The 23044-nt window shown below is 46.5% G+C and overlaps 8 protein-coding genes across 8 annotated transcripts; 4 read left to right on the top strand and 4 right to left on the bottom strand.

Annotated features, from left to right (window-relative positions):
• Positions 1-798: 798 nt before the first annotated feature.
• TRUGW13939_06206 (uncharacterized protein) lies at positions 799-1739 on the top strand (the record flags this gene model as incomplete). The annotated part of the gene is made up of 2 exons (XM_035489361.1): positions 799-900; positions 957-1739. The coding sequence occupies 2 exons, from the start codon at positions 799-801 to the stop codon at positions 1737-1739; spliced, it is 885 nt and encodes a 294-aa protein (XP_035345254.1).
• A 535-nt stretch (positions 1740-2274) lies between these two features.
• TRUGW13939_06205 (uncharacterized protein) lies at positions 2275-2736 on the top strand (the record flags this gene model as incomplete). The annotated part of the gene is made up of 1 exon (XM_035489360.1): positions 2275-2736. One exon carries the CDS (start codon positions 2275-2277, stop codon positions 2734-2736), a length of 462 nt encoding a protein of 153 aa, XP_035345253.1.
• A 2922-nt stretch (positions 2737-5658) lies between these two features.
• Positions 5659-6984, top strand: TRUGW13939_06204 (uncharacterized protein; the record flags this gene model as incomplete). Its single annotated transcript, XM_035489359.1, has 2 exons — positions 5659-5828; positions 5898-6984. The coding sequence occupies 2 exons, from the start codon at positions 5659-5661 to the stop codon at positions 6982-6984; spliced, it is 1257 nt and encodes a 418-aa protein (XP_035345252.1).
• Positions 6985-7143: 159 nt separating this feature from the next.
• Positions 7144-11004, bottom strand: TRUGW13939_06203 (uncharacterized protein; the record flags this gene model as incomplete). The annotated part of the gene is made up of 6 exons (XM_035489358.1): positions 7144-7365; positions 7425-7885; positions 7937-8733; positions 8924-10194; positions 10247-10925; positions 10982-11004. The coding sequence occupies 6 exons, from the start codon at positions 11002-11004 to the stop codon at positions 7144-7146; spliced, it is 3453 nt and encodes a 1150-aa protein (XP_035345251.1).
• A 673-nt stretch (positions 11005-11677) lies between these two features.
• TRUGW13939_06202 (uncharacterized protein) lies at positions 11678-13522 on the bottom strand (the record flags this gene model as incomplete). The annotated part of the gene is made up of 3 exons (XM_035489357.1): positions 11678-12326; positions 12382-12637; positions 12694-13522. 3 exons carry the CDS (start codon positions 13520-13522, stop codon positions 11678-11680), a joined length of 1734 nt encoding a protein of 577 aa, XP_035345250.1.
• A 670-nt stretch (positions 13523-14192) lies between these two features.
• Positions 14193-15401, bottom strand: TRUGW13939_06201 (uncharacterized protein; the record flags this gene model as incomplete). The annotated part of the gene is made up of 4 exons (XM_035489356.1): positions 14193-14329; positions 14383-14517; positions 14588-15244; positions 15317-15401. The coding sequence occupies 4 exons, from the start codon at positions 15399-15401 to the stop codon at positions 14193-14195; spliced, it is 1014 nt and encodes a 337-aa protein (XP_035345249.1).
• A 592-nt stretch (positions 15402-15993) lies between these two features.
• On the top strand, positions 15994-17602 carry TRUGW13939_06200 (uncharacterized protein; the record flags this gene model as incomplete). The annotated part of the gene is made up of 7 exons (XM_035489355.1): positions 15994-16060; positions 16114-16188; positions 16248-16597; positions 16649-16761; positions 16815-16965; positions 17029-17363; positions 17413-17602. 7 exons carry the CDS (start codon positions 15994-15996, stop codon positions 17600-17602), a joined length of 1281 nt encoding a protein of 426 aa, XP_035345248.1.
• Positions 17603-17812: 210 nt separating this feature from the next.
• Positions 17813-22769, bottom strand: TRUGW13939_06199 (uncharacterized protein; the record flags this gene model as incomplete). Its single annotated transcript, XM_035489354.1, has 13 exons — positions 17813-17977; positions 18047-18155; positions 18224-18279; positions 18341-18445; positions 18510-18778; positions 18841-19285; positions 19346-19521; positions 19691-19700; positions 19746-19973; positions 21548-21702; positions 21776-22293; positions 22347-22392; positions 22451-22769. Coding segments are annotated over 13 exons (2601 nt in total), but the record flags the coding sequence as incomplete, so codon positions are not given.
• Positions 22770-23044: the final 275 nt, after the last annotated feature.

The raw sequence follows: 23044 nt of genomic DNA, 5'->3' as shown, positions 1-23044 counted from the left end.
GTGTTGTATAAAATTAAGTCTGTAGACCCCATGGTAGCTCGTCATTTCTCTTTTGAATATTATGCTCAATTTGAGGGATTAAAATGGGTGTCCACTATGACAACCTCGGAATCTCTATGGGAAAGTTGATAGGAAAAAATGAGGTTGATTTTCAAGGCCTCTCGAAGGCGAAGAAGGCTTACAGCTTGAAAGCAAATAAAGTCTAGAAAATAATCAACAGTAGCTGAAACTCCGATTTTCAGGGGGCATCGTCCTTCAAAGACTCAGGTGACTCGTCAACATTATCTGGTCCTGTGATCAATGCATGAACAAATACGAAAATAAAGAAGACAAAATCGTTGATAAAACTCAAACCCGAGAGATCTGAGTTATTCGTCATTCGAGGCTATTTCGAACGCTTTCATAAATACAAACTAGGCATTTGGTGCAAGAAGAAATTTCCATCTTGGTGACTGTCGATCCAGAGGGATGCCCTACTTGCCAAAACACCGAAATTCATTATGAATTGACATGCAAGCAAGTTGCATTGCGAAATAGAACCAGCAAATTACAGAGATCATCCAATCCTTCCGACTAATATTAACTTCATTATAATTGTTAAGATAATTTCAGCCGAAGTTGGCATGGCTGGGTTCCAATGATGAGTGATCATTTAGGTAGTCGCCAAAATGATAATGGCGTATCGTCTTTGCCGATTTTACCGAGGTAATTAGAATGGTTAGACATAGTATTAGCTATATGAATTCCTAGTTTCCGCTCAGAGATACACCAACGACTTACTTATGCAGAGCATTCAGTATGGCACAAAACGTGGAAATTCGAACTCATGATGGGACTGTCCTTCGAGGCCTGTTTTATCCGACTCAGCCGCTGGCCCCAGTGGTGATAATATCTGCAGGTGTATGCTTCGACCTTTCACGTCTGTCATGTTAAAGCTGACACTATTCTTGAAACAGTTATCAGGCATCAAGGAACATTTCCTCCCTGCCTATGCTGAAAGGTTTCAGAAGGCAGGGTATGCTGTTGTTCTCTATGATCATAGAAATTGGGGAGAAAGCGAGGGACTGCCCCGCCATCATTCCAACCACTATGAGCAGGTCCAAGATACGCACTGTGTTGTCCATTACATTTCAACACACCTAGATGTCGACCCCGCTCGTATTGCACTTTGGGGGTCCAGCTTCTCCGGGGGAATCGCGCTAATTGTAGGTGCACTTGATCCTCGTATCAAGGTGGTTATCAGTCAGGTACCTTTCATTTCTGGCAAGATAAAGAAAGCACGCCCCCCTGACGCCCTACTTGCCAAAGTTTATGCAAATAGAGGTCAAACTTCATCTTCAGACCCTACTTACATTCCCATCTATCCAGAATCCCTGGAGGAGGCTCAGAATCCAGCAAACGGGGCTATAATGGGAAGTGAGGAGTGTTTTCATCATTATGCGGACGTCCGTAACCTTGAACCTCGCCGGGAAAACAAAACTACCCTTCAAACTTTGTTCCACATCATGCGATCGGAGCCACAGAGTTACGTTTCCCAAATCTCGCCAAAGCCATTGTTGATGGTTGTTAGTCTTAAAGACACCCTAATCGATCCTCGACAGCAAGTGGCTGTCTTCAATGAGGCTGGCGAACCAAAGCAGTTGCTCAAGATAGATTGCGGTCACTTCGATGTGTACCGTGGCGAGAGCTTTGAGGGCAATGTTTTAACACAGGTCGCCTTTTTGGACAAATATCTCTAAAAGTGGCAAGGATATCGTCACAGCGCATCCAAAGTCCGCGTCTCGGAGCCCTGCAGCCTAAGAATCATGAGTTGATCCTCCGAAACGGTTGTACCTTTTCTCTGTGAGATTACCAGGACAAATAGCTATATTTTGCGCGTACAATTAAGAACAAAGATGTTGGTATTACCATTCTGATTCCCATACAATACCAGTGGCTGATTTCCATTAAATTGTTATGTAAAGCGCCATTCTTTATGACGGTGAAAGGAAGTATTTGTTTCCGAATAATTTTCCGGGACAATAATGAGCAAGATGAGTGATCTCATTGCCGAGGCATATATGCCACTTCCGGGCTAACTGTGAGGCACTGTGAAAACCCACAGCACCGAGGCTGACAGCTCTGATTTCTCATTAAATTGGCATGGAAAGACTTCAGCCAAGTGCTTAGACCTGCGTATAAAATGTACCTGCCCCTTGACTCTCGACCTGGTTAAAATATTCATTGATTACAACTGTCTATTTAAATCCTTACGGCACTTTTCATAAATAAACAATGCCTCGTTGGACCTTTGAGCTCGCCCCTGGCACAATCTCCAAGGAGGATAAGGCCTATCTCGCCCAAAAGATTACAGCCCTGTACACCGATAACTACAACATTCCTACATTCTGGGTCAATGTGTTCTTCCACGAGAATGGTGAAGGCAATTTCTGTAGCGGCGGCATAACGCCTCCTAATGCCGTCTTTTTCCATCTCGACCACGCGGCCAGCAAGATCGAAACCGAGACTCGCCGGCAAGAGTTTATTCAAAAAGTGAACGCCAATGTGAAGCCTATCTTCGATGCCAAAGGTATCAAGTGGGAGTACAACATCTACGAGCACCCGAGGGATAACTGGAGAATCAATGATATGATTCCTCCGATGGACTTTCCTGAAGTCCTGAAAGAATGGGTTGAAAGGATCAACCTATTCCTTACAAAAGAACAAGCAGCTAGATTTGAGCTGTTCGGTGATTGAAAGATGCGCGAGAAACATTTTCATGCGATCGTGTCCGAAGGATGTACCGTACCGTTTTGAGTAAGCTCGCCGTCCTTGGTATTGGCCTACTGTTCTTGGTTGGGTTGAGGTTTCAAGTGGTGCCCTCTCTATTAGTCAAGTCAGCCTCCTGTGATCATACCTACTTTCTTGATATGGAGGAGAGTTATGAGTTGTGTTCCGGTTCAACTTGTTGCAGGAATTGATGACATGTTTGGCATATTGCCTGCATGATTTTGGCGCCTGCCGGCCGATTACTTGATGCAACCATAGTACGGGGTCACCCCCAACAATCGCCCATTCTTAGTACACTGCAAATCGAAAGACTATATTGGTATCTTCAATCATGATTGATGTAAATCCCTACTAGAAGTCTGGGCAATAGGATAGAGTAAGCAGTAGTAGCGTTCATTGCTGAATGAATCGCTGGAGTCCAACCCAGCTCGTATGGGCAGCTCTGGGGCCCCGCACAGAACATTATGATTGGTGATCCCCCAGGCCCGAGGTTCTACAGGGCTCAGTAGAACACACTCCATATGTTCTCATTATCACTCAATCATATGTTCTCATTATCACTCAATCCTAAAACTAACGTTTAAATATTTTGTCCATCTCGGGTTCTGTCTTATTCCCTCCGTTTTCCTACCCCTTTCGCTTCTTCAAGCAAAGCTACCCTCACTACACGATGGCTGAAAGATCAAATTTGTTACCCGAGTCGGAAAAATCTCAATCCTTTATTGGGATGCCATTGATACCATTGAGTGAGATATATAAGGGACTCCCTCTGTCATACCAGTTAGATCCCCCGAGTGCTGTTTCGACAACATCACGAATTACTTCACTTCTCGCGGCTGCTTCGTATCCTATGGTTCCAACATATGTCCCAGATAAGCGAACGCCACTGTCTGATACAATTGAATTACACCATGGATTGCTGCCTTTGACCAATCCCCGCGATGAGCACACTATCATCCGCTCGATCGCATGCAATGGACCGGAAAACAAGACCGCACATACCAAGACACAAGCACGCGAAAGCATTACGACTCCTAGGACCACCAAAAAATCCGGTATACCGCAGGCCCCAGCTCTAGCTTTGAGTCCCGGGGAGATTAGTGACAATCGTGATGTAAGAGCGTACAATTTACAATAATGTGCTAAATCACTAATAACCCACTAAGAGACGTCGGAAACAAGTCAGAATGGCGCGGCGCGTTTATCGATCCAGGCAAAATGAGAGGGTTGTATCTCTTGAAAAGAAAATCGAACAACTAGAGACGAAGGTTCAGGACTTGGGTTGCACGGCGATCTCACTCTATAGCAAGCTTTTACTGTCCAAGCACTTGTTCCGGGATCGTAGCCTCGTGGACGAACTTTACGACCTCATACTAGCCTCTTTCAACCTGGTTAATATCCCCAACGGCCCGCCGGACAACCCTGACGGACAGCCTTCCTTACGAAAAGGCAAATCCACAACCGAACAGCCATCCGATACACCCAGACTAGAAACTCCTGCTTTCTCACCAGAGACCAAAAGGTTCGATGATGACAAATTGATTGAACCAGTGAGGGATATTGCGCCACGACAAATCCTGAGCCCAAGCATCCCTAGAGAAATCTGGCCACTAGAGTTGTCAAGGGAAGCTGTCATTCCGTTGCCTCTTTTCATCGAGCAACTGCATATGACCGTGATTTACCAGGGATACCTCACATTAAGTGACCCGGCCATCGACTTCGATTATATCAACCGTCGCTTCCGTTTCCTCCTACAGATTGTGACTCGGGACCGTTTGGCTGCGTTTTTCGAGTCGGCCTTACACGCAAGAATGAGCAAGAGACAGCTCAGAGGATTCGAAGATTTTCCATTTTTTAGCCTTGGTGGAGCAGGCACTCATCGGATCAAAAATACGGCTGAGAACCAAGAAATGACTATTTATTCCAGCCAGTACCATGAGCCATGTACAATGATCAAAAATCCGCTAGCGTGCTTTTCCTCACATACTGGCATTGAAAAGGAGTTTGAAGGAGAATGGTTTGATATGCAGGATTTGGAGGAGTTTCTTCGCTCCAAAGATGTGAAGATGATCAAATTCCCTGCTATATCGAATCGAGAATCGTCTATGAAAGGGGTTATGGGCGTTGCACGTTTAATAAAACGTAAGTCAGAACGTCTCTGAGATCCGTTCTTAGCCTAGCTGACTGTCCCAGAACTCGGTTCCAACTCCGTTTGTCTTGGAAGAAGTCCTGGGTTCAGGCGATGCGATGTGGAGAAGCATTTCTTTCCCTTCGAATTATCTAGTTGGAGTTTCAAATACTCATTCTGTTCCTAAACTCTCAATGGTTAGGGGCGGGTTAGGTTGGGGTTGGATAACTCCCAACAGCCTTCATGAAGCTGAATTGCTTGTATTTTCTAGCGGTGTAATAGGATTGCAGCCTTTATGACCGGAAACCGATTAAAGAAGATATCTATAGAGTAAAACATGTCGATATTATCTCAATTTAGTACGCAAGTTAGCCTGTTAGGGCGTAAAAACCACGTGACCTCCCGGGCGGGCCACCTAAGCTAATCTCTTTGTCCGAGCGAGTGTCTAGATCTCAACGCGGGTTCGCGGCAGTATTCCACGTGGCTTCAAACTTGCCAGGTTTGCCATTTCTCTGCGGGCGATGCTCCCACTCGCTGTTGACTTGGCGACATATCTTTTTTTCATTTCGTGACATTCCTTTGGCCCTCACTTAATTGTCCATTCATTGGATGAAATCCCAAGGTGGAAACACACTACTACTATCTATTTAATTAGATAGCCAACAAACGCTGCGTACACCGTTTGGACCAAAAAAACAACAAGTCAACATTTTGCTACAACCCAATTCGATCACCATCCTCACTCTTGAGGACGAAGCATCATGCTTCCCTTTCATTTTCTAGCAGTGGTATCCTTCCTGCTGCTACTCCCATTGGTGCTGTGCGCAGAGGACTACTACAAGATCCTCGGGGTGGACAAGTCGGCATCAGACCGGGACATCAAGCGTGCGTATCGGACGTTGAGCAAAAAATACCACCCGGACAAGAATCCGTACGTCCCTTTTTTCCTTATCGAAATAAAAAAAAGATAGAAGACAGGAGCTGATTTGACACTTCTTAGAGGAGATGAATCCGCAAAGCAGAAATTCGTCGATCTCGCCGAAGCATACGAAATCCTATCCACGTCGAGTACGAGAAAAGTCTACGACCAATATGGCCACGAAGGTCTAGAGCAGCAAAAGCGTGGCGGCGGCGGAGGCGGCGGCGATCCATTCGACCTGTTTTCTCGCTTTTTTGGCGGCGGCGGGCATTCTGGACACGGTGGTGGGCACCGCAAGGGCCCGGATATGGAAGTCAAGCTTCAGCTACCACTGCGCGATTTCTACGTGGGGCGCGATGTCGAGTTTAATATTGAGAAGCAGCACATTTGCGAGACGTGTGAAGGATCTGGTTCGGCAGACGGTACGGTCGAGACGTGCAACAAGTGCGGAGGACGAGGCATAGTCATCCAAAAACACATGATTGCGCCAGGAATGTACCAGCAAATGCAATCACACTGCGACAAGTGCGGCGGCAAAGGCAAATCGATCAAGAAACCCTGCTCCGTTTGCCACGGCCAGCGCGTCGTGCGCAAACCGTCCTCGCAGTCGGCCTCAATCGAGCCCGGCATGTCCAAGGGAACGCGACTGACATTCGAAAACGAGGCCGACGAGAGCCCCGATTGGGTTGCGGGCGACCTGATTGTGATCCTGGACGAGCAGGCACCGGCCCTGGGCGCCGACGACGAAGAGCGCACCGACGGCACGTTTTTCCGGCGCAAGGGTAAAGATCTGTTCTGGAAAGAGGTACTTTCTCTCCGAGAGGCCTGGATGGGCGAGTGGACGCGCAATATCACGCACCTCGACGGCCATGTTGTGCAGTTGAGCCGCAAGCGCGGCGAGGTTGTTCAGCCTCTTTCGGTAGAGACGGTGCGCGGACAGGGTATGCCCATCTACCACGATGGTCATCTTCACGAACAGCATGATGGCGAAGATCATGGGGATTTGCTGGTCGAGTATACTGTTGTCCTGCCAGACGAGATGGAGAGTGGCATGGAGAAAGACTTTCATGCCCTGTGGCAGAAATGGCGACGAAAGAATGGTGTAGACCTACTTAAAGATTCTGGTCGTCCAGCGCCGCCAGAGACGGACTACAAGGATGAGCTTTGAGGTAATTTTTTTTTCGACGTATGTATTTATAGCTTAGAGATTATGCTAGAATATAATTTTCATTCAACGTTCATCATATCACCGTTAAACAAACACCTCCACTACAAGCCATCTATAGAAAGTATACCTGCTCAATTATCGGATACTCCGACGAACCTGTTATGAATGTCCAGAACTAGGCTTTGCCCAGCTCGCCACGAGGTCCCATAGAGTATGTCTCTCTCCAACATTCCCTGGAAAAACGACATAGGTGATACCACTGAACTTGGAGGTCGGCTCAGTACACCGCCAAAGCGGGACTCCTGAGGCTGCTTGGCCCCGGATTTCAGCGCGACGCATTGCCAGGCTCTTTGTTGCTGCGTCGGAAGATGTAATACCGCCCTAAAGATATTTAGTAAAAGAAGATGAATAATAATGTAATGATGATATGGAAGAGATACCTTAGCTATGACATATCGCGGACGAGGAACCAAGAGGCGAAGGAAGAGGACCAACGCCGCAGCAACGACGGTTCCAATATTCAAACTCGAAAGTTCATCCGCTCCGGTGATTAGTTTGCGACTTGTCATTATGAGAACGTCTTCTCCCTTGGTGATTAGCTCGCCAGCAAGGTTGACGGCAGCCGACACGGCAGTTTCGAGATCGTCTTTGTGGGCAAGCAATTCCTCGACGTCGAGGACTATTCGTTTCAGTTTGTCGCCGCGGCCGTCTATCAGACATTCCAGCTGTTCAGTCGTCTTTGGAACGTAAGATCCGGCGATAATCAGACCTCCGGGCGAGGTTGGTGACCGGTCCAGGCCCAGTTCTGTGGCAGATAGCGGTGGGATTTGCTCGATACCGAGTCTTGTCGATACAAAGGCTGCGCCTGTCCGGTACAGGTATCTCTTGCCCGACGTCGTGGCTAGAACATGTCAGTTTTTTCCTTGCGTATTTAACAAAGCTTCACACAGACCTTGGAGTAGTCCTTGCACGGCGACCTCCATATCCGTGTCTACCACCGCATTGAGAACAACGACAGATCCCTTTTCGAGCCCTAGGAGCTTTTTCGCAACAGCATCTTGCCCTCCAACCCGAATATCTTCCAGAGAGATCGACTTGACGCGATCGGCAGAAATCTTGCCCTTGGATTTCTCCACCACATAATCGACAAGGTTGGAATTCTTATAGCCAAACGTCGCGTCCTTTGCAAATGGCGTCTGTGCCGCAGGGACTAGTTTACTACCTCCTTCCAGGACATAGTGGACATTATTAATAGTGTAACGACCGCCTTGTCTGAAGAAAGGGGCTAAGATCCAAGCATCTGCTTGACCGGCGACTTCTTCTGTTACCTCGGGCTCGTCTGGGAAATGGCCACGAAGTGTCGAGTCCCCGCGAAGAACAAACTCAAACGCCTTGTTTGTTTTCGTGGCTGCATTCTTGACAGCTGTGCCGATTTCATGGATCAGATCTCGTGCCTGTGGCGTGGGTAATGCTCTGGAATTGGTGAGTATGAAGAAGCCACGCGTTCCGCTCTGAAATTCGGCTTCAAGGGTTGCAGCATCCCACACCGTAAGGACGTTGATGCCGTGGCATGTCTGTGTTCCTGTCGGATCATCGTCTAGAACAACAAGCACAGGAAGTTTGTCGCGGGGGGACTGCTGGATTTCTGCGGCTAGATTTGTTGACGGCACAAGAGGTGGAAGGCTCGAGATTGTTTCGTCCAGCGGCAGCACTGGGTTTTTCTTGTGATCGTCGGCCATGGTGATACCACTTCAATTATGTGTTTGTTGAGAAGAAACAAGGATCAGCAGCTGGGTTTATTAAGCTATTGTTGGAGAAGGCTCGGACTAGGCCTATTTTCCCCGCATTCGCCAACGCGGCAAGTCGCCGATCGGAGGTTCGCCGACGCTTGAGCTTTGGTCTTTACGACCGGAAAGCTGTCCGAGTTTGTGTTTTTTACTAGTACTGGTAAGGGCCGGCCAGATTCTGGAGTGTATCAAAATCAGGCATCCAGAGAGGGGTACTGGCTCCCTCAAGAGGCTGGTCCATCCACGGAGCTAGCTCCATGGCCATTCGCATGGCATCTTCATCAATATCAAATTGGAATTGAGATTGGAAAGGGTCCTGGGGAATCGCAGCTTGAGGCACTGCCAATCCGGTCGCCATGTTTGGAGTCACAGAATCCATCGCCGTAGGGACTGGGCGTCCAGTGTTCTGGATTATAGGGTTTCCGTAGCTCTGCGCGACCATCATGCCGGTCATTCCGGAGGCCGTCGCCGCCTCATTCCCCTGCAGTTTCTCCATGGTAGCATTCACTAAGAGCTCAAATGAATCGCGATATCGTTTGACCCATGGGGCGCGCTCGGTTATCACAAACAATACTGTGGAACACGCTCGGATATCGTTGCTCATCTGGACCGACCATACTTTCTCGGTATTGGTCCAAAGAGCATATAGTAACGTAATACCTGCGACAAACACAGTTTGCACAGCTAGAAACGAGTGACCATACTCTAGAGTTTGGTGCAATTTCTTATGAGCCTGACATATGTCACCTGCTGCCCGAATGCAGATATGGTAATAAGGATCGGTCACTGGCAGTAAGGGTAGGAATGGTTGGATGAGAAGCCGGACTGCCCTGTAATAATGTAGTAATGGATACTCTAGGTCATCTTTAAAACGGGGCATCGCCGAGGCTTTCCATGCCTCTAGCTGGCGATATATCTTGTCCATTTTCGGTCTCAGCTCCTGTAGAGGCCGATCAGTCCGGTATATAGAATGCTGAATCCTGGATTCAATCCGCCGTATACTGAGAATGGCGTGAAAAAGTGATAGAGTAGTGGTTTTTGTAGAGGGCTGTAGAGAGTTCAGTGTAACTGGATCTCGAACATAATCATCCACGTCAAGGGGCAGATCAACATCGATGTGGCGATCGCTGATACTACACGGCCGCCCAAGTGACATAGAGATTGCCCTTTCTAGGTAATACACCGTCCAGAACAAGCGCCGGCGAAGTTGAATACTAAATGGGTCCAAATTCTCCGTCGTAGTTCTCCGATGTAGACCAAGCTCAACGCAAGTTCGCATCGCCAGTCCGATCATGTACCACAAACCATGGCTTGTTGCAGATCGCATATGATAGATAACTAAAAGTAGCATCGCTTCAATGTTTTGGGTTGAGCTTGTTTCGCACGCAGCTGCTACATGTGGAATCGCAGTCACATAGAATTTCTTAAATTTGTGAGTATATTCAAAAGCATCATAAATATGGAGCTAGACTTACTCCAGGAGCAGTATAAGTGTACTTCTCACTGAGCTGCATCATGGTTGCAGCAATAGCGTATGCCATGTACAGTCTGAACGTTCCAAAGCGCTCATTCCGCGACAGATCTTCGGGCTTTGTCTTGGCTAGCCGCCATCTGTCTTCATGAAGCCGCCAAAGTTCATCTCGGTCAAGGAAAGGATACCGAGGGTGGATGCGACCCAGGTAGGCCTCGATTATTCGCGAGCCCATTTCGTCATTTGGGGGATCGGCACGATGTTTCAGCAAGTCGTTTAGTCTGATCGTCCGATGAGCTCCGGTACTGTCTTTATTGGTCTGGCCTGGCGTTCCTCCTCCAGAGTTGGCCACTGGAGAAGAGGGAAACACATCAGCCATGACAGTCGCGCGAACCATTTCCCCCAGGTTGACCGCTAATGGCAACCCGGAGCTGGAGCCTACATAGGTTAGAGACTCGGCACGGCCGAGAGACAGAAATCCGACGATTTCTCCCAAGTTACTAGCACTGCTAGAAAAACTCATTTGGTTGCTGTCTGGGGTTTGCGATTCAGCGGGGATATTCGAGTGCAAGACGTGGCTAGTACTGGTTGCCGAGGCGGATTCATCTGCGATTTTGTTTCCAGACTGCTCCCCAAGCTTACTTTCTAAGTATGCAATGCGGTTTTCCAAAGCCCGGGTATATCTATGACGATAATTAGATGGAGTATGAAGAAATAAATCGATTGCAGAATGACCTACCCCGAAGTATCTTCATTGTCCATGTTCAGCGAGACTTTGTCGCACTCAGCCCCGGCTCTGCGGCAATTGGAACAAGCAGGATATTCATTATCACACTATTTATTATCAGTCATAATTATAAATATGTGAGAGCCAGTGATGGAATACTCTTTGCTTGCGACTTTTGCAACGCGAACATGCAGTCCTCCCGCGCTTCCGTGGGTTATAATCGGCGCTTGTCGAAGAGACATGAGGAGCGTCCATTGCTCGCATGCAAATCTGTCATGAGCGAACACGATTGGTTTATCACTTCATCGTCGGTTACACCGTGGGATAAATTCGCCACAAAGTAGTAACATGTACATGTAATGGTGGGAGCACAGCAGTTAATTCTCTGTGGTCAACATAGAGCCCATTGAGTGGGTCCGCTTGTCGCTCCCATTGGCCACTGCCACCATCATTACATCTATGTATTAATGTTCGTTATTATTCCATATCAAGACTGGCAACTTCGTTTTTGATAGAATAAAAGTATCAAATCCACAGCTAATTATAATATTAAATATTTTCTCTCTAGAAGCAAAAGTCTATGTACAGTGTCTCTAGCAATGCTCTATACTCATTTCAGCGCTAAATGTCGTGTTCTCATGCCAGTCGCGTATTTTGTTTTAAGTCTTCTTTTTATAAACATAAAAATTAATGATTATAAAGGCCTTCTCATGTTTGGCTTTTTTCTGTTGTTTGGGGCACTGGGTTGCAGTCCAGTCTCTTTTCGTTTTCTTGTTTCTTGGGCTGGTCCGGTGCATGAGGCATATCATGCTCACCAATTTCCCCCGCTTCTACATCGATATCGACTTGTGTGGTGGCTGTGGATTCTGTGGCCGCGTTTTGTGTCTCCTTGGTAGTGCCTGAGTTCTTTTCCTCGGGCTTACTCAATCCTTTATCTTGAATGAACAGACAGCATAACAGAGACAACCCCACCAGGGGTACATGCAGAATGAAAACCGCATGAGAAGCCTTGATGTACGCGTTCACAATACCATCCCAGTCTGCTGCTGGGACCGAGTCCTGTTTCGGAATGGCATATGTCGAGTGAGAAAGATACTGGTAATTTTCGGGCAAGTTTTGTTTGAGTACGGCTTGCAATATCGCAGCGGAGACAGCCAGGCCAACAGCGCCGCCGCCACATCGGAAGAAGTTGCGAACAGATATGACAACCGCGCGTTTGGACATGGTGGTGTGGGCTTGCATGGCGACCAGTGTCGGCTGAAAAGTGCAGCCGATTCCAGCGCCGACGACAATGACAACCCCGCAAATAACTCCTTTCGATGTGTTTTGGTCAAACAAGAGTGTCAATCCAGATCCCCTGCAAATAGTCAGTATATTCTGGCCATAGTATTCATGAGTGGACAGGTACGTACAGCGTCCACAAGGCAAATCCAGTGCAGATGACCTCCAGATAGCGATTTCGCCGCGACATGTATTGTCCTGAACCGATAGATGCAAACGACTGCAGCAGGACCATTGGCATCGTGAGAAGTGCCGACTCAATGGGAGACCAGCCACGGCCGTTTTGAAAGTACAGTGGCAAATAGTACAATAACGATTGATAGGCAGCTCCGAGAAGAAAGCTTTGCGCGAACAGTGCTGTGAGCACGGGGCTTTTGAATAGAGACACTGTTTCCGTCAGTTTCTTACCCTGTTTATGGGATGTTCAATTATTTGCAACTTACGGGGCATCATTGGCAACACAGCAACTTTCCACTGTATGAACAAAAAAGCGATAAATGAACAGCCCCCAATAACCAACATGCTGATCACCATAGGCGAGTTCCATTCGAAATAAAGACCGCCCCCCGAGACAGGAATTAGGACGAATATAATGGCGATGGTGGAAGTGAGAATACCCCAAAAATCAATCTTTTTCACTTGGCTCTTCATCGACTCTGGCCGCATCTTGCTCGGCAGCAGGAACCAGGTAATAATTAAACACACCGCTGCCCATGGACAAAGCAAATAGAAGAAGTCTCTCCAGGAAGCATGCTGAACGAACGCGGCTGCAATAAATGGCCCAATGACATTACCGAGGCCAACGCACGAACCCAAGATTCCCTGATACTTTCCTCTGTCCTGCAGCGTCACAACATCACTAACGATGATCATCGTCATATTGGTAATGCCCCCGGTAGCTATGCCTGCCACCGCGCGGAAGACATAAAGCATGGCGGCATTTTGACTCAATCCACATAGTAGATCGGCAATGGATAACAGCCCCAGTACGCTGAGATACACGCTTTTTCGGCCGAAGATATCTGACAGTCGACCGTACAAGACAGTGCAAACAGTGTTGGCGACTAGAGCGGATGTCCCCGCCCAAGAGATAGTTTGTTGAGCATTGAGGTCCTTGCTTATTGTCGGGAGAGCGACGCTGAGACCATTCTGATCAATGAAGCATATGAGCAATGAAAAGGCGAGGCCCGAGAAAACAACAACTAGTTGTCCGATGGGCAAGATGTTGGTTTGATCTTGCAGAGATTTCTCTGCATTGCCGTGGCGGCCCATAATCGGTGAAAAAAACGAGAACTATCACCAATTATTTCATTATTTTAATAGTAAGGGTGGATTACCACAATGGAAATAAGACAAAGCAAAAGGTGTTGTCTGACGGTATATATACGCAAAAGATTTGTAGGCTCCAGCCCAATCAAGGCAGCCAAACCTTGAGCTATAGTCTACCACCTCACTAACGCCAACACAGTTACATATTGGAAAATTTCTTGCCCGTCACCCTGGGGCTTCTCCGTCTATTGAAAAGGCTTGATTCATAAGATTGGCTCGATTCTTGCCTAATGCGGCAAGGCTCAGTAACCACGCTGCCGACTCAACCGAGTGGGGGGGCAAACTCGTCGGACGTCCGACGCTGCTTCCGACAAAGCTGCTCATTCAGTATTATGACCGTTGTGACTCATTATTATAATCGGTAACTGCCGTGAGAATAAGTAAACTTAGTTATTTATAGATATTTTCCTATGATATTCAATATTTATGTGATGGTTGGTTGATTCAATTGTGAGCCCCCAAGATTTCCGGATCCTTTCATTGGCTTATCGGACGTCCGAAGGCAAGTTATCTCCCCGGTTAGTCACCGTCGGATGCTCCGATCAGAAAAAAAGCCTTCGTTTCATCATGCGCTAACCCGGAAATAAATCCTACTCGACAAGTCGTAGCAAAGCTATGTATCAAATTTCCTCCCCAGCAATTTCTCGCTCAATTGGTAAAGCCTGTCAGCTGCATCAGTATCCTTTGCCCACGGAGCTGGCTCCTTAAATTGGCAGTCGCTTAGGTAGAACTCTCCGGGACCAGGTAAATCTATCGCGTATTAGATCGATGTCTTCAAAACAATATCAATAGGCGCAAATCACCATTTAGCAAAGGATCAAACGCTGCCACCAGCATCGTGGCTGCTCCTTCATCTTCCGATTTCCAGTATGTGCCAGTCTTTGCTAGGATACTGTTCCCTTCTTCGTCCAGATTGCGATTCAGATTGGTCCATATAGCTGGTATCGTTAAGATAATGACCACAGCAATTCGAAAAAAAAAAAAAAAAAAAAAAAAAAAAAAAACAACCTGGGTGTACTGCATACGATATCACACCCTTTGAGGTTAGCCTCTGGTTGAGCGCCAGCGAAAACAGAGAATTAGCCGTCTTCGATTGTCCATACGCAAGCCATCCGTTGTATTCTTTGATCTTTCCATAAATGGCAGTTATTTGTGGCGGAGGCTGTTCCTCATCTGGAACATCTTTGCCTTCAATAAAGTAATCGTTAAATCGGATGGGCGATAGGCGATGCCCTTCACTTGTCACATTAATGACTCTCGCCGAATCACCACTCTTCGACCCAGCATAAAGTAACTGTTTCATCAAAAGCTGTGTGAATAGAAAATGTCCTATGTGGTTAGTACCGAATTGCAGCTCCAGTCCATCTGCAGTGTTATCTCTTGTAAGAATCATGACCCCAGCGTTATTGATTAAAACATCAACCGCGTCGACGGAACTTGAAATCTGACTGGCGGCTTGCTCTATTGATTGTTGGGATGCGAGATCCAGATAGACAAGTTCCACCGCAGACGTTGCTTGAGGTGATTCGGTAGAAATCTTTTTTGTGACTTTCTCCAACTTCTCTTTTGTCCGTGACGCTAGAAAAAGCTTTGCTGGAGATTGAGCAGCTATAGCAACAGCCATTGCCTCACCGAGGCTTTTAGGCGCGACTCCAGTTATAACGACTGCCCTCTTGTAAGCACGGATCGGTATATAGAATCAGAGCGTCTAAAAATGAACTGAAAAATAGGACTTACCATTTTTGTTGCGGATCTGCTCAGCAAACGCACTGGCAACCACAGTTGCTGTGGTTTTCTCGTTGAAGTCCGGATGACTTGTCATTGCCTCGAGTGAGAATTCTGTTTGGGATGCTATAGCTGAATACGGACATGAGAAAGCTACATGTTTCAAATATTCCAGAATTGGAATACAAGGATCGAAATGTGGTTTTAAATAAGCCCCACACGCTGGCTAATCGTTGTATTCGGCTTATTCCCGAATTAGGAAATTGATATAACGGGCCCCGCGAAGCATGCCCCTCTACACTACCTTTAATGAAACTGGGATCGGCTCTTCCGGCGTGGTCGAAATGCCGATGTGTGAATTTAGATGAATTCATAATATAGTTTGCTCCTATACCACGTGGAGGTAAAGCTGCTGTCTTGCTGCGGGGAAACAAAAGTAACGGGGAGATTCATGCCCCGCTATACCAGTAACTATTCTCCACTATGTAGTCACATTGATAATACATTTTTTGCATATGGATAGCAATATTTTGAGGGCCATGTGGGACGGTAATAGTAATAGCACGTGTCACTTTTACTGAGTTAGATCTTCAGGTGCATCTTTTCTTGTTTATCTATCTATTATACCTTCATACTTTCTTTCGCCCTCTCATACACGCCTTAAACAATTTTAAACTTTAACTTTCGAAATGTCAGTGTTAAACGGGAATCAAGAAACATCTCCAACGGGGATCAAGGTGGTTATCGTAGGCGCTGGTAAGAAACTCCCCTCTAGAAATCAACACAATAGATCACTGAAAGTATTACAGGATTTGGTGGTTTGACAGCAGCCATCGAATGCCATCGGCAGGGTCACACGGTAGAAGTCTATGAATCGTTCCCTGGTACAGCCTCCGGCAGATGATGATGTTATGTCATTTCCATAGCTCACAACTATCGTCAGAACTCAAAGTCCTCGGAGATATTATCTCATTTGGGCCGAATGCAGGCCGGATATATAGACGCTGGTCCAATGGCAAAATCGCAGATAAGATGCGCTCTCTGAGTATAAACTTGCGCAATTATGGATTCAGAATCCACAAGTATGACACCGGAGAAGTTGTCACGACTCAAAAGACTCCTGAACCGGATCCAGAAACCCCGGTTTTCAACGGGCATCGCGGCGAGTTGCACAGTATTGTTTTTAATTATGCAAAAGACGAACTAGGCATCCCAATCCATTTGGGTCACCGGGTGACTCAATACTGGGAAGATGAGGACCAGGCAGGAATCATTTTGGATGATGGAACAAAGGTCATTGAACGACTGCTACTGTCGGTTTAGTTATTGCTAACTTGCTCCTAGGTAAGCGCAGACGTAGTAATCGGTGCCGACGGTGTCCGATCTAAAGCCCGGGAATTGGTATTGGGATACTACGACAAGCCAAAATCTAGCGGATATGCCGTCTACCGAGCTTGGTAAGAGATCATTCTCCTTCAACTCCGGTAGACCTATTCTAACACTCGGCTAGGTTTCCAAATACAGATATGATTAAGGACCCACGTACCAAAGAATTTTGTGAAAATGGGGATACATTCAATGGGTGGATTGGCCCGGATGTACATTTTCTGTTCTCAACTATCAAGAACGGCTCCGATTGCTGCTGGGTGCTAACCCATCGGGTATGTTTTTCTCTTATCCTCTCGTTTGAATCAATTCATGACTTGGACTAACATGAAACACAGGACGAAGCTGATATCGACGAGTCATGGTCATTCCCTGGAAAGTTGGAAGATGTGTACAAAGTGCTTGAAGGATGGGACCCAACATGCAAGGCAATCGTGGAGAAGACACCCTCTTTGGTAGATTGGAAGCTTGTATACAGAGATCCTCTGCCACGGTGGGTCAGTGACAAAGGCCGCATTACACTTTTGGGTGACTCTGCCCACCCATTCCTGCCAACATCAGCCCAGGGAGCTACCCAGGCAATGGAAGACGGAGTCGTGATAGCGGTCTGCTTGAAAAGGGCGCAAAGCAAGGACCGCATTCCTGCTGCGGTGCGAGCGTATCAGGATATTAGGTGAGAGCGTCTTGCTCTTTACACTTGAAGATTTTTCTAACAGGGCTAGATATGAGCGTGTTCGACTAGTACAAAAGACCGGCGAAACGACTCGAGACATGTGGCACAAGGCAGATTGGGACAAGGTTAAAGAGGATCCTGATTCGATCCATCTCCCGCGTGAGGATTGGATTTTCCAATTTGATGCAGAGAAGAAAGCCAACGAAGTATTTGATGAAGTGGTGCGGAAATTTCTCTAGCCCTGGTGTTCATATATAGCCTTAACTATTTTGACTAAATATTAAATCACTATAAATGATATCAAACAATGAACTCCCTAAAACTGATGATTTTCCATTGAAATAAATCCTCCGTCACGCAAAAGAAAAGGGACGTACAATATGAAGTATAGAGCCCCAGCGATTGGTTTTTCTCTGTAGATATTCTCAAAGATGCACTCAAGTTATGTCCTAGTCGACATTCTCAACCTCTTCAGCAGTGGTTCCCTTCTTTTCTGCATTCACTGCATCATCACCATCACCACCACCAGTATTCTTTTGCTCGATCGCTGCTAAAGCCGCACGACCAACGCATTTGTACGCCGAAAACTTGCGTGCCGGGATTCCCATCTCGAACTAAATACGAAAATAAAGTGAGAAGAAGCATGTAGGGGAAAAAAATAAGCTGCTGTGAATAGTACTTACCATTTCATCAATTTCCTCCAAAGTGCGGTTTTTGACTTCTGGTAGGAAGAAGAACACCCAGACAGCACCGATCAAGCAGGAAGGAAACCAGATAAAGCCGTATTTTGGACTTTTGCAGAATAATATTAGCTATCGATGTATTAATACACCAAACATTGGTAGAAACAGTATGCTCACCCCCAATTCAACGCATCTGGATTGATAAAGTATGGCGCAGTAAAAGTTGTGAGCCACTAATAAGAGTCAGCATATTCCTTTTTTCTTTCTTCGAAATTTGTAACAAAAAAGGTATACCGCTCCTAGAAACCCTATAGCAGCAGCTAGACCAAACGTGTACGATCGCAAGCGCTGCGAAGGGAGTTCTCCGCCAGAGACCCAAGCATAAGATGAGACCATTCCCTAGAATATAATTATTTCTTCCTTGTTTCCGCTAAACATAGAGCCTTTAAAAAGGAATGCCTACATTGTATCCAACGATGAATATCACCGCCAGCCCAACAATAGCCTTTCCAGTAGACGGCAAGCCTGGCTGAACAGTGTAGATCACTGCGGTGATAAGCTGGCTAATACCGCACAGAGTCATACCAGTCATTAAGAATTGTCGTCGTCGACCGATTTTTGCTACAACAGAGCTATTGATCATGATAGCCACCACGCCCAGCGCGGTCAGGATGCAGCTATTCTCAAAGGGGCTACCAACCTGTGCCATCTCAAAGAAATATGTACCATAAGCTGCCCAAAAAAAAGTAAGCCCTTGTCCTGTTGACGGCTGAGAAAAGTGTTGTTCAGCTTACCAATCATATACATAGCCCCTGTTGCAGCCTGTAGGGTTACGCCGCAGACAGCGAGGATGGTTCGTCGCCGATCCACCGGGTTGGTAAACATGTCCCATATCGACGCGCTAGCAGCAAGGTTCTGTTCCATGTCTAGGGCAGCTTGGATGTCAGCCATTTCGGCTTCGACAATTTCAGTGCTAGGACGAAGCCACATCAATGCCTTGTGAGCTTGCTCCCTTTTGTGTTGCTGCAAAAGCCAGCGAGGAGATTCTGGAATGAGAAACATCCCAAAGCACAGAATTACAGGTATCACGTAGATGATTCCTAGTGGGATAATGTAACTATTTTTCCCGATGATTTTGGCGGTGAAGTTGTCGACAATAGTTCCAATCAAGGAGCCAAAAGATGTCCAGCATTGAAAGATCGAGATCATAACGCCACGATAGCGAGCCGGAGAAATTTCCTGGGTTTAATCAAGTTACCAATCTGGACATATTTTAAATCAAAGAGAACCTCCACATACTTGAATGTAGAGTTGCCCAAAAGTCAGAAGCAGGCCATTTCCAAGGCCGATAATAAACCGACCGGCATATAAGGCACCAATAGATTCGGTGGTCATCATAATAATGTTTGCTATGTAAATCAAACAACAAGCTACCCAAAGAGCAGATTTCCGTCCGATATAAGTTGCGATCGGTCCTATAAATTGTTAAAACAAAATCAACTCGGCATTTAAATTGAGCTTGCCTGCTGCAGATGAGGAGATAAATGCCCCAAGTGTCATCAGCGAAGATATTAGTTGCTGTCGAGTGTAGCTTATGTTGTATCCAATAGAAGATGTGGCCGACGGTTCTCCATATACCTATACCATTCCACAGCTTCAGTGTGTGCGATAGTAACGTATTCTTTAAAAAAAACTATACCTGAAGGAACCCGACCATGGCTTGAAAGCCGCCGATCAAAGTAAAGTCAACACCATACTGAAACGGCGACATAGATACCAAGGTACATGCAGCTAAGCATTTCCAGTTGGCGCGCACTCCATTTTGTTCGCGAGCCATGATAAAATAGTCGATTTGAGTTATGGACAACCAGTGGGGACACTCGTTGGGACGTTGATAATATTCTGAGTCAATTTTACTGAGTTGGAACTACTTTATTCTATATAAACAGTAAAAGTCTAACGAGTCTAGTGTGCTACCCGAATTCCTAATGAAAGCTATTTGCTTGTCAAATCATATCAACACGCCCACCGCCGACACACAGAATAGTTGGCACTCGATCCTCTCATTTCCTGTCTGATGACCCCTTCCGCAATGACAAGAAAACAAGCATAAAGTAGTGGGGCAATGTGGAGAAATGCTAGCACATGCAGTTTGAACTTGAAGATCACCGTGTATACCCCCAGACATCCCCACGGTCCCCATGGGGAAGTAGATCCTTGTAGCTAGGTATTTTCTGTAAGTTTCAAGATAGAGTTGTTGTGGCTTGAGTATACGAGGCTATGGGCTTCACATATGGATATATTTAGCGATGAGATGGCACCTTCATGTCTTTCTTCCAACACCACGTAAAGAGGTTTGCTAGTAGCAGTGCACTTTGACCAGGAACGACTTATGGCATCGCCTTAAAGCATCCTACACGCACCACCGTAGAATTTATTGCCTTGGAACATATTTGAAGTGTAGTCACCAATGCTTTAGCCCAGTAACACTACTTTCATCCTTTATCCCTAAGCTATGGAAAAAGCCGATTTTCTTCATTTCCTACCCAAATCAATGGTATATTCATACATTCAACTAGTGACAAAATGGATATTATTTTATTTTACTAACAAGTTCCGAAGAGACAAATAAAGGAAGTGAAAACAGACTATTATTTTCAAGTTCCGGAATAGGGTTCAAATGTTAAATGTGGATGTGGAGGCAATACCTGGAGACCCCACAATGATTTATCCTTTTAGTTAAGCCACGGCAAAAATATTCAGCAGAGCCAAGTTTTATTGGAGACCTGTATTACTTTGGAAATTATTGGTTGGTAAGCAGCCGTATTAGTCTTGCTATTGTTATTAATTGATGGTTATTTAAGTTCAGTTAGTGAGTTGACACTTTGTGATCTACCTAAAGGCGACACCAAGATCCAAAATCATAGGTCTGGTTAGATCAGGTTGAAGGTGGTTTTCCTAAATGAGGTGATAGCCAACTTAGGTAGAAATAAAAACCAATTGTTATTAAAATCAAAAAGCAACGACATCGTCAGGAACGGTCTATATGGTGGTATTGAAATAAAATAGCATTGGACATAGGAAACGGTGTGGTATCAATAACGTGAGCAAGATTCAAAGCAAGTCAAATAAAAAGAGAACAAAAGAAAGAAGACATAGAAATCGGAGGAATAGAAAACTGATCGCATCGCATCACAAACGGAACGAGGGACTGGTTCAAGAGACACGATAACTAAGATTTCAAGGAAAACCAGATGGACCATCTCAGTTACCATTGATCTTAGCCTTCTTTGCAGCGGCAGCGGCAGCGGCAGCATCAGCTTCTGTATTCTTTGGCATTTGGGCCAACCAGCTAGGTGGTGCAATGCCGGTCTGCTCGTGGATGGTGCTTAGCAGAGGTGGCAAGGACTGCATGATGTTCCTGATTGGGGCAGCAGCATCCGCTTCGCCAGCAGCTGACCCTGTATTCCAAGTAGTAATCTTGGGCTGCATTCCATTGACAGCAGTAGCATTGGCCTTGGCCAATTTCTCGTAGATTCCAGTCTCGATCATTCTGAACTGGAGGAAGCCCTGTGGGCCGCCGAGGGTGTCGACCATTTCGCGGTATGCTTTGGCCATTTCCATAATACCTTCTGCTTCACGCTTCTGGCGGTAGTCTATAACACGATATTAGTAAATTCCCAATTATTTATCCAGGGGCAATAAAATGGAAAGAAAGGGAAGACATACAGGCTGCGTCGGAATCAATCTTCTGACGGTAAAAGGCAGCATCGGCAGACTTCTGCTCTGTATAGAATGAAGCATCGGCCCGTTGCTCAGCAGATTCACGGGCGATCTTGCTCTTTGTGACATCGCTGGCACGAAGACGCTCCAATTCGGTCTCGGCGCGGGCGGACTCGACGGATTTTTGCAATTCGGCGTCTCTCATTTCCGTTTGGCGCTGGGCTGTGATCTTGGCCAGTTTAATATCTCGTTCAAGTTCGGTTTGACGATTGGTCAGTTCGGAGTCGGCCTTGGCTTTTTCCGCCTTGCGCTTGGTCTCAAGAACGGCTGTTTCGGCATCGATCTTGGAGATCTCCTGTTTGGTGCGACCCTTCTTTTCGGCCTCTCCAATCTCACCGCGCATTCGGGCCTCGGCGACGTCGATCTTGGCCTGGTTAGAAGCACCTTCATGAGCCTTGCGGCTAAGGAAAGCAAAGTATTCGCTTCCAGGGGTATCTTGCAGCTCTTTGACGTTGGCATTGTAGCTGTGGCTCGTTAGTGTGCTGCTCGATCTGTACAGAATCAAGAAGCAACTTACATTCGTAGACCAAATTGCTGCAGTTCGTTCTGGACGTTCTCAATAACTAGGATAATGTTAGTTCAAATGCTACGGTGTAATAACACCAGAAAGAGGGGACAAACCCTTTGCTTTAAAGATCTGGCGCTCCTTGAAGATCTCTTCCATGGTCATGCTGGAGACAATGACACGGGTTTCACCCTCGATAATACCCTTGACAATGTCTTGCACATGGTTGCGACGGGCGGGCACATGAACCTTGGGTTGCAACTGCTCATCGCCTTCGGTCGTTCCGGAGAGTAAGAGAGCATACTTCTTCAGGGCGTCAAGCTCGTTGTCGGGACCAATAGTGAAAACGGCGGGGAGAGCAAACTGCAGCTTCTCGAGGGTCATGGCCTGTAGGTTCAGGGGAAAGTCAAAGGGCATGACAGAGATCCTAGAGATCTGGAGGTGCAACGTTAGAAAATGGACGGATCTGTTTTGACGCTGTTTGCGCTAGACTTGCCTTCTGCCATGGGTACACAAATGCTTTCTTGCAGATGCGCAAGTCCGGAATGCCGGCACCTGTAATGACCAGGTATTCATTGGCGCTGGCTATATGGTATCTGCAAGCCTGATTAGGGATGCCCAAGGCTCATTCGCCATTACTGCCAGGCCATGGAGAACAAGACCTCGCGGGAGAATACATACCTCATTGTGGCGGTGATGTTGATATTTGA

The sequence above is a fragment of the Talaromyces rugulosus genome, chromosome III, assembly GCF_013368755.1.
Source record: "Talaromyces rugulosus chromosome III, complete sequence".
NCBI lineage: Eukaryota > Fungi > Ascomycota > Eurotiomycetes > Eurotiales > Trichocomaceae > Talaromyces > Talaromyces rugulosus.
Note: the sequence above shows the minus strand (reverse complement) of the source record. Positions and strands in the feature narration are given on the sequence as shown.